The sequence below is a fragment of the Myxocyprinus asiaticus genome, chromosome 11, assembly GCF_019703515.2.
Source record: "Myxocyprinus asiaticus isolate MX2 ecotype Aquarium Trade chromosome 11, UBuf_Myxa_2, whole genome shotgun sequence".
Lineage (NCBI taxonomy): Eukaryota > Metazoa > Chordata > Actinopteri > Cypriniformes > Catostomidae > Myxocyprinus > Myxocyprinus asiaticus.
In genome coordinates this window covers 39,856,890-39,872,007 of record NC_059354.1, presented here as the reverse complement: position 1 = coordinate 39,872,007, position 15,118 = coordinate 39,856,890, and the positions used below count along the sequence as shown (strand labels likewise).

General features: G+C 38.3%; 1 protein-coding gene across 1 annotated transcript in view; it reads left to right on the top strand.

Moving 5' to 3' along the window:
* The window catches only part of LOC127448480 (receptor tyrosine-protein kinase erbB-4-like), a 555,442-nt gene that overhangs the window by 493,080 nt on the left and 47,244 nt on the right, over positions 1-15,118 (top strand). Inside the window, exon 21 of the mRNA XM_051711045.1 lies at positions 5,002-5,187. Coding sequence (XP_051567005.1) covers positions 5,002-5,187 — 186 coding nt within the window. The remainder of the gene's footprint in view (positions 1-5,001; positions 5,188-15,118) is intronic.

Below are 15,118 nucleotides of genomic sequence, written 5' to 3'. Positions count from 1 at the left end.
GGGAAGCACAACACTCGACCGTGCGAAGGTGACCACTGATATGCGCCGTAATTCCAGCAGCAATAGCAAGGTGACGGGACAAACACACACACATGCACTCGGCTCCGAAGAACAAGTCTGAATGAGTGGTGCACGCCATCTCCTTTTATACCCGTATGTCCGGGGAGGAGAGTTGCATGTAAATTCCACTCGCCAATTTTCATTGGCCTTTTCTGAATAAAGCAAAGGTGATTGGGGCTCTCAAGAGCAAACCCCTAGTGTCACTACATCGACATAATGTCGAGTGAGTGACAGACAGGGAACAAGTTATTTTTGTGTACGTGTGCATGTTATTCGCAGATGAATATGCATGTAAATAACTGTCTGTTTTGATGTTAGTTCAGCATGTGTCTGTCTTCAGTGAGTTCTACAGAGTGCAGAAATGCATGTGTATGCATTCGAACATCCTACTCATTTGACATGCTACTTTTTTGGTACTGTGTAGCAAGGAAGTATGCAAATTCAGACACAGTGAGTGTGGGGAAGACTCCACTTTCAGAACTTTCTTTGATGGGTTTAGTGTAGAGAAACACGTGCAGGCAGATCCAACATGTGGACGCTGGGCTCTGCTGCTGATTGGACGAGCAGCGTGCATACACACAATCTTCTCAGCAGCTGGAGAATAGCAGGAGCCTGAATGCTCATTATATAACTGTCAAGTGTGTCATTTTATGTAGTACTCAGGTAATTGGTTTGTGTGTGTTTGTGTGTGTGTGTGTGTGTTTAGGGGTGTAACGGTACACAGAAGTCACGGTTTGGTACATACTTCAGTTTTGGGGTCACGGTTCGATACGAGTTCGGTACAAGAGGAAAAAGCAACAAATCCCAAATGCTAGGTTTCTTTTCATTTATTTTGAACAGACAGTAGTGCAAATTACAGTTTGTTCCACCTAGCAGCATTTAGTCCCCCCTGAGGTAGTTGGTACAGTACAGCCTCCTTTAGTGTATTAAGCACTAAGCAGTAAACTAGGTTACTATAAATGCAAACTTTAATACAGTGAAAAAGACACTCTATTAGCATAACATAAATATATATAAATAAATAAACATTTCCAACATTCTTTTGAATGTACATGTACTAAAATAAAATATTTGATGCCATGAGTGTACCTTCATTTACTATTACTTTTATTTTGAATGGCCATGGAAAATGAAGCAATGTGATAACAATTTTTCCTGGCCGCAAAAAGTAGTGCATTAATTTACCTGTTGAACTTTCACCTTTTGCTGACCCTTTATGCTTCGCAGAGCTAATGTGTGCTTCTAAATCACTTGCACCTTTATTAGCAACTGACACATAAGTGCCAGCTTTACATGTCATACATTCTGTTTCCCACGGATCTTGACCTGGACAAAAGCATGGGAATTTTTTGTGCAAATCTTCTGTAAATTTGCACTTTCGTTTGGGCATTGTTTCCACTCATCTGTCATTTGCTGCTACTGTCAAGCAACTGTTTGATGCCCAACACAACAGCGCTTCGCACGTTCGCGGAGAGATTGACAGGCAGGAATGTGGCCAATAGTTGCTGCAAAACTCTTATAATCGACAAATTGTTGTGCAAGAAGGCAGGACTTACAAAGCAATGCAAGTATGCGCGCAAACACAATGAAGTATTAGACCAGATGCACATCATAATGCAACTAAAGCCGAATCCCGGACATTTTCGCAAATTTAGAAATCCCGGCCGGATGCTTTTTTAAGGTCAGAAAAAGAGGACATGTCCGGGAAAAAGAGGACATATGGTCACCCTTAGTAAATAGAATGCACTCTTGCATAGGCCATATTTTTTTGTGGGGTTGATAAAAAAAAAAAAAAGGTATTTGGTCACAGTCAGCTACAAAACTGAAAAGCATCTCTTGCGTTATAAAAGTACAAAATAAATAGAATAATGAAAAATAAAACTTGTGCATTAGGAGAAGCCATTCTTGTTTTGGGTTGGTGCATAGATGGTCTCTTCTTCTTCTGCTCTTTTTCATGTTGCGTTGCATTGGAAAAAGCGTTGCACAAACAGCGTTGCATTACCGTGCGCGCCCCCTTCTGGATTAGAGTGTGGATCTCCTGTGACTGACTGGTCTGACTGCATGCACCGAACCGTGACGTCATTACCGTGAAGGTTCGGGACGAATACATGTACCGTTACACCCCTAGTGTTTAGGGATGTAGGATGTGTGTTACAGACTGTTTTAGTTTTTTAAATGTTCAAACATTCGGAAGAGTATCCCTCCGAAACCAGAAATCATATTAATGGCTAAGGCATCTTTTATTGCGGTAATATAACCTTTTGACCCAAGGTTTGGGTATTATTTCTGAATTATCCCCTCAACTTATACAGTGCATCTGGAAAGTATTCACAGCGTTTCACTTTTTCCACATTTTGCTATGTTACAGCCTTATTCCAAAATGGATTAAATTCATTATTTTCCTCAAAATTCTACAAACAATACCCCACAATGTCAACGTGAAAGAAGTTTGTTTGAAATCTTTGCAAATTTATTTAAAAAAAACAAATGAAAAAAAAAACAAATCACATGTACATAAGTATTCACAGCCTTTGCTCAATACTTTGTTGAAGCACCTTTGGCACCAATTACAGCCTCAAGTCTTTTTGAGTATGATGCTACAAGCATGACACACTTATTTTTGGGCAGTTTCTCCCATTCTTCTTTACAGGACCTCTCAAGCTCCATCAGGTTGGATGAGGAGCGTCGGTGCACAGCCATTTTCAGATCTCTCCAGGGATGTTCAATCGGGTTCAAGTCTGGGCTCTGGCTGGGCCACTCAAAGACATTCACAGAGTTGTCCCGGAGCCACTCCTTTGTTATCTTGGCTGTGTGCTTAGGGTCGTTGTCCTGTTGAAAGATGAACCGTCACCCCAGTCTGAGGTCCAGAGCGCTCTGGAGCATCTTTTCATCAAGGATGTCTCTGTACATTGCTGCATTCATTTTTCCCTTGATCCTGACTAGTCTCCCAGTTCCTGCCACTGAAAAACATCCACACAGCATGATGCTGCCACCACCATGCTTCACTGTAGGGATGGTATTGGCCAGGTGATGAGCAGTGCCTGGTTTCCTCCAGACATGAAGCTTGCCATTCAAGCCAAAGAGATCAATCTTTGTTTCTCATGGTCTGAGAGTCCTTCAGGTGCCTTTTGGCAAACTCCAGGCGGGCTGTCATGTGCCTTTTACTGAGGAGTGGCTTCCGTCTGGCCACTCTACCATACAGGCCTGATTGGTGGAGTGCTGCAGAGATGGTTGTTCTTCTGGAAGATTCTCCTCTCTCCACAGAGAAATGGCGGAGCTCTGTCAGAGTGACCATCGGGTTCTTGCTCACCTCCCTGACTAAGGCCCTTCTCCCCCGATCGCTCAGTTTGGCCAGGCGGCCAGCTCTAGGAAGAGTCCTGGTGGTTCCAAACTTCTTCCATTTACGGATGATGGAGGCCACTGTGCTCATTGGGACCTTCAATGCTGCAGAAATGTTTCTGTACCCTTCCCCAGGTCTGTGCCTCGATACAATCCTGTCTCGGAGGTCTACAGACAATTCCTTGGACTTCATGGCTAGGTTTGTGCTCTGACATGCACTGTTAACTGTGGGACCTAATATAGACAGGTGTGTGCCTTTCCAAATCATGTCCAATCAACTGAATTTACCACAGGTGGACTCCAATCAAGTTGTAGAAACATCTCAAGGATGATCAGTGGAAACAGGATGCAACTGAGCTCAATTTTGAGTGTCATGGCTAAGGCTGAGAATACTTATGTACATGTGATTTTTTTCGTTTTTTATTTTTAATAAATTTGCAAAGATTTCAAACAAACTTCTTTCACATTGTCATTATGGGGTATTGTTTGTAGAATTTTGAGGAAAATAATGAATTTAATCCATTTTGGAATAAGGCTGTAACATAACAAAATGTGGAAAAAGTGAAGCGCTCTGAATACTTTCCGGATGCACTATATATAGATATATTTACATTCTGTGTTGTCTTCTTTGTCTTGTTCCCTGATAACTATATAGTCTGGGCCGTCTATTGTTTTCGCCACAGGTTAAATATGTTCAGTATAAAATGTAATTATTCCTATAGGTTTGGTTAAGCTGTAAAAAAAAATGCTTTACACAGATTTTAACTTTTGATTAGAATGTGCGCATTTTATTAATCATACTGTACTGGGACACAGTAACTTTAAAAGACAGTGGTCTCAATATAGACTGATGTGTATTTCATTAAAGGCCCATAAGACCTTCTCGTAGATCCTTGACTGAGCAAGGAAACTAGATTATTTAGTGTTGTAAAACAGAGAGAATAAATCCAAGACCATTTTTATGCTACTCAACCACGTTCAAATTTCAACTTTTCTGTACAAACAGACCTTGGTTACATACTGGAGTGACAACTGCATTCTGCGACCAAATTCAGTCACAAAAAAAATTCAGTTAGTGACATCCGTATTTACATTAAATCTGTGTAGTATGCACAAAACCAAATTCAATTCTGTGAACATATGACTGATAATTTAGGGGATTTAGTCCTGCATTTAAATGTGTCCCTCAAAGCTTTGCACTGTGTATGTGGCCATTATAGTGCAGCATTTATTCATTACAGCTCTGTGGAGCTATTTCATAGATGCATCTCAATGGGACACCTTGAACGTGTGTGTGTTTCTACAAAGTGTTTTAGTACAGACTAAAACAGCAATAAAATAAAATTTTAGTTTTTAATCGAAGGTTTATGCATTTCTGTTTTTGTAATTTAAATGTCTTCTCATTTGTTAGATATAAGATACTATTATTCAGTGTAACATACAATAAGGGATGCACTGACTCTGTAACTGTTTTAACTTGGTTTTCAGAAGATGCCATCTTTACATAGATGATTTACTGTTGCACGTTCTATGAACTCATTGTGAAACATTGTAAGTGGTTGTGAATTTCTATGGTCTGAGTCACTGTTGTTTTCCCTCCAGGAGGCTCTGATAATGGCCAGCATGGAACATCCTCACCTGGTCCGTCTGTTAGGGGTGTGCCTGAGCCCCACCATCCAGCTGGTCACCCAGCTCATGCCCCATGGGTGTCTGCTGGACTACGTGCACGAGCACAAGGACAACATTGGCTCCCAATTACTGCTCAACTGGTGTGTTCAGATCGCCAAGGTAAGACTTCATTAATGCTAACTGAATAAAGGAGATTCCGAGAAATAAAGAGTTTGAGCCCCCAAATAAAGAGTTTGGACCTGAGTTACAGAACTCCTCCTCGGCTCATACAAAAACAAACATTTTTGGATTCTGATATTATCATAGAAACACCCAGTTGGATGACACATTTGCCACCCATAATTAATTTATTACACAATTGAAAGTGTCCAATGATAGGGAGGTTATATTTTACTATTCTGGTACTTACGGAACTGTACTTTACGCTGCTTGTATTTTGTTCTCCCTTGGATTAGTTTTTTGAGTTTGTATTATGCTCATTTGGAAGTCACTTTGGATAAAAGTGCCTGCTAAATTTATAAATATAAGTGGTAATGTAAATTGGTTACTGAAAGTAAGAGAGTAGTATTTGGTAGGGATGTGCAAAACCATATGTTTTTAAAATCGACTAACTGGTGGGTTGTCTGGATGACTAGATGGCTTGTTGATCATTAAAGGGATAGTTACCCAAAAATGAATCATTTACTCACCTTCATGTTGTTCCAAACTAAGACTTTGTCTTCCGTAGAAAACTAAAAAAGGTCTAGCCTCTTACGTTATATTAGCCTTATAACCATTCACTTTCACTGCATCTTTGTTCCAAGCAAAGAAAGTAAATGGTTACGGAGGCTAACATTCTGCCTTACATCTCCTTTTGTGTTCCACAGAAGAAAAAAGAATCAACATGTTTCTCAAACATGTTTTTCCTTTTAACAGAGCCCACAAGCCCAATTTTTATCAAAATATTTATATTTTATTTATTAAAATAGTGAAAAAAAATATGGACTAAAAGTGATTGAAAAACAGGAGTGATTTATTGTTTTATTTTGTGACAAAACAATGAAGTAACAGGGTTAAATATTGTGTAACAGGGTTGAACATAGAGTAAAACTTGTGTTTCATTTCTCTGACTTGGCCCCTCTTTTTCACACTCTCCATCTTCTTGGCCCAAACTAGAAATCCTTATATATTTATTTATTTATTTTAATTTTTTTTAACTAAGTAACAGGGTTGATTTGTTAGCATATAATAAGCAAACACAAAATATGGCTGGCTAGTGTCATTGCTAATGTCATGTGGACATTGACGGCATTCTACAGATACACAAAAAATTTTTTTATTTGTAATTAATAAATTACTTTTATCTATAATTTAGGCAACAGTGTTGACATTTGACTAGTACCTCCTCTGTAAACATCAGAATGCCACTGAAAACATAAAAAATAATGAGAGAACATACCTTTTGTCTTCCCAAGGCATTCAGGAAATTAAGATGATGTCATCTTCTGCTGAACATGTGATTTGTGGAATATTCAATATTTAATGTAGGTGAATGTGTCCAGGTAACAGGGTTGTGTCAATATTATGGAGCACAACTAAAATGTAATTATTTTCTTAATATTAATGAATTACTCATGACCAAATGTTTTTAAGTATAATACAAATGATGGAGCTTAAAAATAATGCAAAAAAAAAAAAAAGAAAAAGTACTTTAATGTTTTATTTTTCTATTAAAGTGTAGTCCAAGAGCAGAGGGAGTTATTTTTTTTATTTTTTTATTTTATTTATTATTTTTTATGTACAGTATGTTGTCATGAAGGTAATTTACCTTAATTCTAAATTTACTCTAGATGCACATTGGCAAATGTTTAGTCAGTTGGATGCAAATGGCACCGCAAAGGTGGAATCACCAAAAACAGCTGGATGGAGCACCACAGAATAGAACAGAATGCATGGGTGTTGTGATGCCTCCACCTTTAAAAAATATTAAAGCTACAAGAAAAATCTAGACAAACTAGATGATCTAGGATGATCTCAGTTTGAGGGGTACCACCCCTATATGACTCATGTGAGCATGCACATTTTAAACATACTTGTCAAATGAAGTACTTATTTCTTTAGATGTACAACTAGTAAAACATTTTAAGTGGGGAAAAAAAATTACTAAATGTGCAGAGGTGTATATTATATCTGGGATCTGAACTCACATTTAAATAGTTTTAGATCCTCGCTTAACCTCTCTTCCTCTCAGTCATGCAGAGAGCCTCATTTTTACAAATTTCTTTTATAATGGACCCCCAACCTTGTCTTCTGTCTGTGCTGCTCTGTTTATCCTACTCTCACACCAATGGTGCTAATATTTCCTCCTCTCTGTTTCTTTTCTCTGTTTGGAGTGCATGCGTATGATCTCAGAGTAACAGCACTTCAAAGGCTGCTGGGATAGATAAGCGTCACCGCACGCACACGTTCTCTGGTCTGAGCTTCACATTGTAACTGCGAGCTTTGCTTCGTGTCACTCGAGAGCTAAACCTTTGACACTTCTGAAATGCAGAGCTGTACGTCGACTCTGTTTCGAAGTGATCGAAGACATTTCTGTGAGAGGTTTGAACCAATGATTTAAGTGCATCTTTGAACAGTTACAGAGTAGCTATTTCAAGAATTGTTGTTTACAAAACATTCTTAAAAAGAGAACAAAAAAGACTCTTGAATATAAATACACCAGTTAGTACAGGAGTTGCATCACACCTAGTTGGTAGTTGACATGTCAAGTCCTACAATGTGACATAATGTACTTCATCTAAAAAAAATGTGTAAGACAACATGAAATGGCATTTGCAAATAGGGATGGAAATTGTAATGGATTCCAATTTCTCTTAAGAACCCTTAAGGTCCTTTTAGTACTTTTGAGGAAGAAATATTTGTAAATAAATATGCTTATTGTATATACTACCCTCATCAGTCTGTTACCAAATGACTGATGTCTATGGAGATTCCTCATAAGGATAGCCGCACCAACATGTGTGTGTGTGTGTGTGTGTGTGTGTGTGTCATATGTATCTACGTTTTTGTGTATAATAAGAACAGATTATGTAAAAAGTGAAAACAACCCTGTTTTGAGTTAATGGGCAAAATGAGCCAAGGCTTTAGAAATGTCACCTAATATGCTCACTGTGTTAAATTTAATTAAAAATAATACCTTAATCCAACCTTCACTTGTGCATTATAGAAAAATATATAGGGATATTTTGTCGAGACCATTTTCTGTACATATACAGTATATTAGGCCATTTGGTAAACAACTACAGTGATTTACTGCTCTTAATCAGTGAAGCAGGGCTTTAGTGTCCCTAAAATTGTTTGTTTCACATGCTTTTATTTGAATCCATTGCACAAATTTGTCCAGATATGACACACCAGCTAATTTTTAAGAGAAAAATGAATTTTTATATGTATGTTTTGTTGTGGTCCACACATTATTGAAGCAAAACCATGATATCTACATTATTTACAAGCACCTTATTACAGACATACAGTGTGTTGTTTTTGCAGTGCCCTCCTCATGCTGCTCCTCTGACATTTAAACACATACTCATATACAGTGTTTGTGTGAGTGTGTATGTTTGTGTCTGTGAGGACACCTGGCTATGAGGGTCTGCTTCTAATGAGGCCAAAAAGACAACTACAGAGAGAGAGGGGAAAAGAAAAACAGTAAAATAAACAGAGAAAGGACACAGTAAATCTGCTCTCCAAATCAGATTGAGACCGGGACGTATATGCTCATATAGTTCTATATATGATAATAAGAACAGACACAGTTCTACTGCTTAGAGTTTCTGCAGACAATAAGATGACTGTCTATAGATGGATAATTCGATGGATTGTTGAAAAAAAGAAGAAGCTTAAGCTAGTTTTAGCTGGTTTCACAATCTGGCCAGACTGGTCTGATTTGCTGGTTTTAGTGGGTTTTAGACTTTTCATCTGGTCAGGCTGGGAGTCTAGCTAAATCAGTTTAAACTAGCTAAGACTAGCAAATGCCTCTTAAGCCTCTTTAAGCTACTTAAGCTTTATTTCAGTTATTTTTTTAGCAGGGTAGTGCCATATTTATACTTTCAATCTAACATTAGTTTCCATAGTTGTACAAAATGAAACAGAAGAGGGAAAAATGATGAAATATAGTGAAATAGTGGGACAGAATGGATGAAATGACCATCAGGAGAGATAGAGAAAGGCAAACGTGTCCTGGAAGACTTCAAGCATATTTTCCTTGGTTGTCTCCTTGTACCAATAGGTTAATGGCTGTCTGGGAATCAGTGGCATGTCTGTGGAAGAAATCACACTGTATGCAATATATTATTGATAACATAATCGGGCATGGAAGTAATTTTAATGAGTAGATTAATAAATCAATAATACAGTGAGATGAGATTGAGCAGAAAGCTCACTGCGCTAAACCAGAAATTTGATTTCCTTATTTTCTTCACATTTAAATGCATGCTCCATTTTCTCTATTCTTCTTGTCCTCTTTATCTGACCTAATGAATTACACACGGGTGTCTGGAACAGAATTAGTCAGATCATAGATATATAAAGACTGACCTTCTCAACAAGAGCCAATGCCTTATATGTTTGAAGGTGAAATGTTGATGCCCTGTAGGCTGACAGGTTTACCACCACCAGACATCACAAGTGGTAAACTCTTTTTATTGGAGAAAAGGTGAGGTTTTTTCATTTGGAATTTTGGAAGTTTTACTCAATTTTGATTGCATATATATATATATATATATATATATATATATATATCAAAAGTTTTGAAACACTCATTCTTTATTATAATTTGTTATCACATTTTAGAATAATAGTAAATTCATCAAAACTATGGAATATCATAAATGGAACTATGGGAATTATGTTGTGACTAAACAAAATCCAAAATAAATCAAAACTGTGTTATATTTTAGCATCTTCAAAGTAGTCACCCTTTGCCTAGAATTTGCAGACATGTCTTGACATTTTCTCAACCAACTTCTTGAGGTATCACCCTGGGATGCTTTTTAAACAGTACTGAATGAGTTCCCATCTATGTTGGGCACTTATTGGCTGCTTTTGTTTATTATTTGGTCCAAGTCATCAATTTCAAAAACTTTTTTATTTTTAATTACATTTTAGTTTTATAATGAAATAAATTAATATGGTGGCACAATTATATTTTTATCTACAAAACTAATTTCAAACATTTAAGCATACGCCTTCAGATCAAATGATTTTTAAGATCATGAGAAAAATTTCAGTCAAGTGTTTCAAAACTTTTGACCGGTAGTGTATATATATATATATATATATACACACACACTGTATATATATATATATATATATATATATATATATATATATATATATATATATATTCACCAATCAGCCACAACATTAAAACCACCTACCTAATATTGTGTAGGTCCCCCTTGTGCCACCAAAGTAGCGCCAACCTGCTCAATTGTACAGAGCAGTGTTCTGAGTTACCGTAGACTTTGTCAGTTAGAACCAGTCTGGCCATTCTCTGTTGACCTCTCTCATCAACAAGGCATTTCCGTCCACATAACTGCCGCTCACTGGATGCTTTTTGTTTTTGGCACCATTCTGAGTAAATTCTTGAGACTGTTGTGCATGAAAATCCCAGGAGATCAGCAGTTACAGAAATACTCAAACTAGCACATCTGGCACCAACAATTATGCCACGGTCCAAATCACTGAGATCACAATTTTTCCCCCATTCTGATGGTTGATGTGAACATTAACTGAAGCTCCTGACCCATATCTGCATGATTTTATGCACTGCACAGCTGCCACAAGATTGGCTGATTAAATAATCACATAGATGTTTGTTGGTGCCACATGGCACCCATGACGGTGTTGTTTTAAGTTGGTTTAGTGGTATAACTCTTTTACTCATACACAGTATTTACATTACAAGATGAACCAAGAAACCTAAAAGCCAGCATCTGGGACTCTAGCTTCAGCTGAAGGTCCTAGGTAGAAAGCTAGACTTGTTGTCTTGGCTTGCCTCTGCTATAGGCCTTCTTTAAAGCCAACCAAGGTCTCCTCTACATCGGTCTACATCACTCTTCCACTCAGTCCAGCCCTTGCTTGAAACAACAGAATTAGGCATCCAAACATCTTATACCTTCAAAGCTGTTTGATGTATTGTTTTAAGTGTATTTCACCCAGTAAGTTGGCCATTCCAGGTAGGTGGACTGATGGAGACCAGACCCTTCAGGACCTTTCCCACTTTTTTTCACCATCTCTGATCCCTGTATTGGGATGGGATGCCAAAAGACAGACTCACAGAAGTGTCAATTAGCCTAGAGAAGTTTCTGTAATCAGAAATCAAACTTTGGCCTGCAGTCAGACAATACATCTTGGTGCAGTCTGTGAACCATGAAGGCTAAATGCAGCACTGATATTTCATTGGCTGCTAGAAGTTTAGGGAGCTGTACACAATGGCAGGCCTTGTTTAGCACTAGAGTCTGTATTTTAAGTGTGGCATTTAGGAAAGCAGCATAGAGGTGTAATTGTTAAGGAAACTGTGACACTTGGAAAGTGACAATGCAGGCAAACAACAGACACACAGCATGAAACAAGAAAATATTCACACATGCCTAAACACTCATTAAGGCCGCTGTCCAATAGCAGATTTTTCAGTCGTAAGCTTCATTTAAATAGTCGTTCAGAATGGGAGTCAATACACAGGTGGGTGTTAACAGCTGCAGTGACCCTCCAACAACATCCAATATATTTGATGTTATCACTGAGGCTACGTCAAAATTAATTTAGATACATTTGAAAACACCGTTTTCTTTTTTAAATGCTCTCTGTCCACACTGCCAATTTTAAGCGTTTTCCAAAAGTTGCTCGTCCACACTGAAACGTATAAAAACACTTAAATCCCCTTACTGTGCATGTGAAAAATCGTGTTGCATGTACGGTCTAAAATGCAATTGTCTTCGTGTTCCGTCGTCAAACACCAATTGCAAGTAAACTTCCTGTCGCCTTCTAGGGAATGCAATGTGAAGGCTGTACAAAGTAACATTTATCTTTAACAACGCTATCAAAATGAATATTAGACACAACAGCGCCGCTATAACACGGGCTGCCACCTTGATTGTTTTTGTTGAATGGATCACATGACTGCATCACATAACAACAAATACATCATTGTTTACAGATATATCAGTTTTCGCAGTCCACACTACAACGCTGCATTTTCAATTTAATCCACTTGGGAGAGCGTTTTCAAAAGATCCGTTTTCACTGACAAAAACGCTGTCTCAGTGTGGATGGAAGGCAAAAACATATTTTCAAACGAAAACTTATTAGTGTGGACATGGCCTGAGTTGGAGTGACTCTCATGACCATAGCAGTCTCCACCCTGGTGAAGCAGCTTAAACCAGCCTATGCTGGTTTGCTAGTCTTAGCTGATTTAAGATGGTCTCCCAGCTTGACCTGATGACAAGTGCCCAAAACCCTCTAAATCCAACAAATAGACCAGCCTGGCCAAGCTGGGAGACCAGCAATCCATCTTAGGCTGGTTTATATAAGCGGAATTTACCCCCATCCAGGACGGGACCTAAACTGGTGGTGATGGGGTGGGGGGTGGGGAGAATACATGGAAATATGTGAATGTAACAGGGTAAGGAGAAGGCGGGAACCGGCTGAACAGTAAACATAACTTTTAATAACATAAATGAACTAAATCAACGTAAACACAAACACATAGACACACATGCCTGGAGGCCGCATGTGGCTCTCTCTCTCCTGAACTGCTGCCTTCGTATCATCTTTATCCCCCTCCCGGCTGATTAGCCCAATTCAGGGCCGGGCGTGTATCCTCATGGCCCGACCCCGCCCTCCTCCTCATCACAGTGAACAATATGAGGCAGCTGGCAGGCTTATAAAGCAGAGGCTGTATTGTGATTGGATGAGATGCCTGATAGAATGAATCCCGAGATCTTCCTGCTAGAACTATGTTTACGCTTACGTTTCTTTTGCCAATTTGTTGACAAAATTAAATACAGGACAAGGAATTGGAGAGCAATGTCAGATGCAGTTGTTTAGTCTTGTTCCTCTATCAGTGTTTAATCGATGAGTGTGACCGACAGAAGAGGGAAAGATTTCAGAAAAAACAATTGGTTTGAGTGGCATCCCCTACCAAATTTGAGTTGTTTTACCTTGGTTTAGTGGTATAAGTCTTTTACTCATACAAAAATACACTAGCACAGATAATCAAGAATTAAAGAGCCAGAAAAATTGGATGATAATATTGGATGATGTCTTGTGGGTTTTGAACAACATAAATGTATATTTTTGGATGAAATATCCCTATAAATTTACACTCTCGCTAACATCTACTGCTCTATCACAAACATCGCCCCATAAAACTAAAGCCAATACATACACTTAGTTTCACCAGCAGGAACAAAGCTTTTTATTTGGAAAAGTAAAAATATACTCTTGGTAGACAGTAGTGCACGGCTGAATTTCATTTCAGGTTACAAGGTATATTATTATCAAGTTCATTGATGATACAGATACCATAACAGGCAACAATTATCCTTATTATCATTTCATGGTAATCATAGAATCTATTAATACTTATGTCTAAAGCTCTGGTAATTTAATTTTCAATAGATGCAATTCAATTGGCACTTGATAGTTAAAGGTTTTAAGGTGCAATGACAATTGTCTTGCTTCTAATGGTGCTAATTATAAGCAGTGAATTGGCCAAAGAGTAAGACATATAAAGATGTCTTGAATTACACCTTTCCTGAACAATGTAACCTAATTAGCTAAATAAATCCATAATTCAACATTGTGTATCATTCTGGTTGACTCATGCCTGACCCTGTAACTCTGTGTTTGAATTGAACCTTGCATTTAAAAACATCCTCTGTGCAAAGCCAAGACCTTGCATTTTACCTAAAAGGCCACCCATGCAGAGCTATTCCAGGATTCATATGAAATATATTTTGTCTCATTCTCACACATCATTCATCTCACATCTCCTATCTCTCTCACTCTCTCTTAACCATGTTCTCCCTCGATGTTGAGCTGCTAAAATTTTAAACAGGGGAGGCAGAGGAAGACAGAACAAGTCCCGAGGAACACAGAAGTTTTCTTGCACAGGGAATGCTCGGTAGACCTGCAGACACTAGAGCAACTATTAATTTTAGAGTTGGAGTTTAGGGTACACCAACAGTTTAGCGGAACTTCACTTTCAATCATCGTATCAAAACTGCCTGCATATGAAGCAAATTTAATTGCCTTGACCTTGGTGGAACTGTCTGGTTGTTTATGGTAGTAATGAGAGGGCTATGTGGACCTGTAATTTTTCCCCTAATTTCTGCGATCATGTTCACGTCCTCAAGAGCTGAACATTAAGTGGGGGTGACACTAGGCCTCTTCATTATGGCTAATATGTACGGGCCGTCCCAGCTAATACTGGACAGTTTGCAACCCTAGTAGATACCTTCTTATTAACTTTTAATTTATCCTAATAACATTCCTTATTTTTTCTTTAGAAATTTTTCGTGAATCCAGCCTCATTTATTAGGTTCAGTTTAGGTTAGAATTCCTAAGGGGGCGTTCACACAGAATGCATTCTTTTGCTAATTGTTCTTCTATGTGCTCATGTTTTGTGACAGAAGCAAAGGCTGACTTTTATTTTCGATTTAATCTGTTTATAGGTTTGTGACTCAATATTTGTGATCCAGCTATCTGGTGTTCTCACTTTCTTTGTATTCACTTTTCCTCTCACCTGTCAGTAACTTTGTTTTGTTTATCTCACTATCTCTCTTTTGTTTTTCCTACTTTAAAGACTATCAGTCTGACATTACAGACACGTAGATGTTCTCCTTTGGTCCTCTACCCTCACTGACTGACTCTAGCCCTGCTGAAAAATAAAACAGCTTAAACCTGCCTAAGGTGGTTAGCTGGTCTACCCTCCTGTTTTGTTTTGCTGGTTTTAGTGAGGTTCTGGGCAGTTTTCAGCTGGTCAGACTGGGAGACCTACTAGAACAGTTTAAACCAGCTGAGACCAGAAAACCATCTTGGGCTGGTT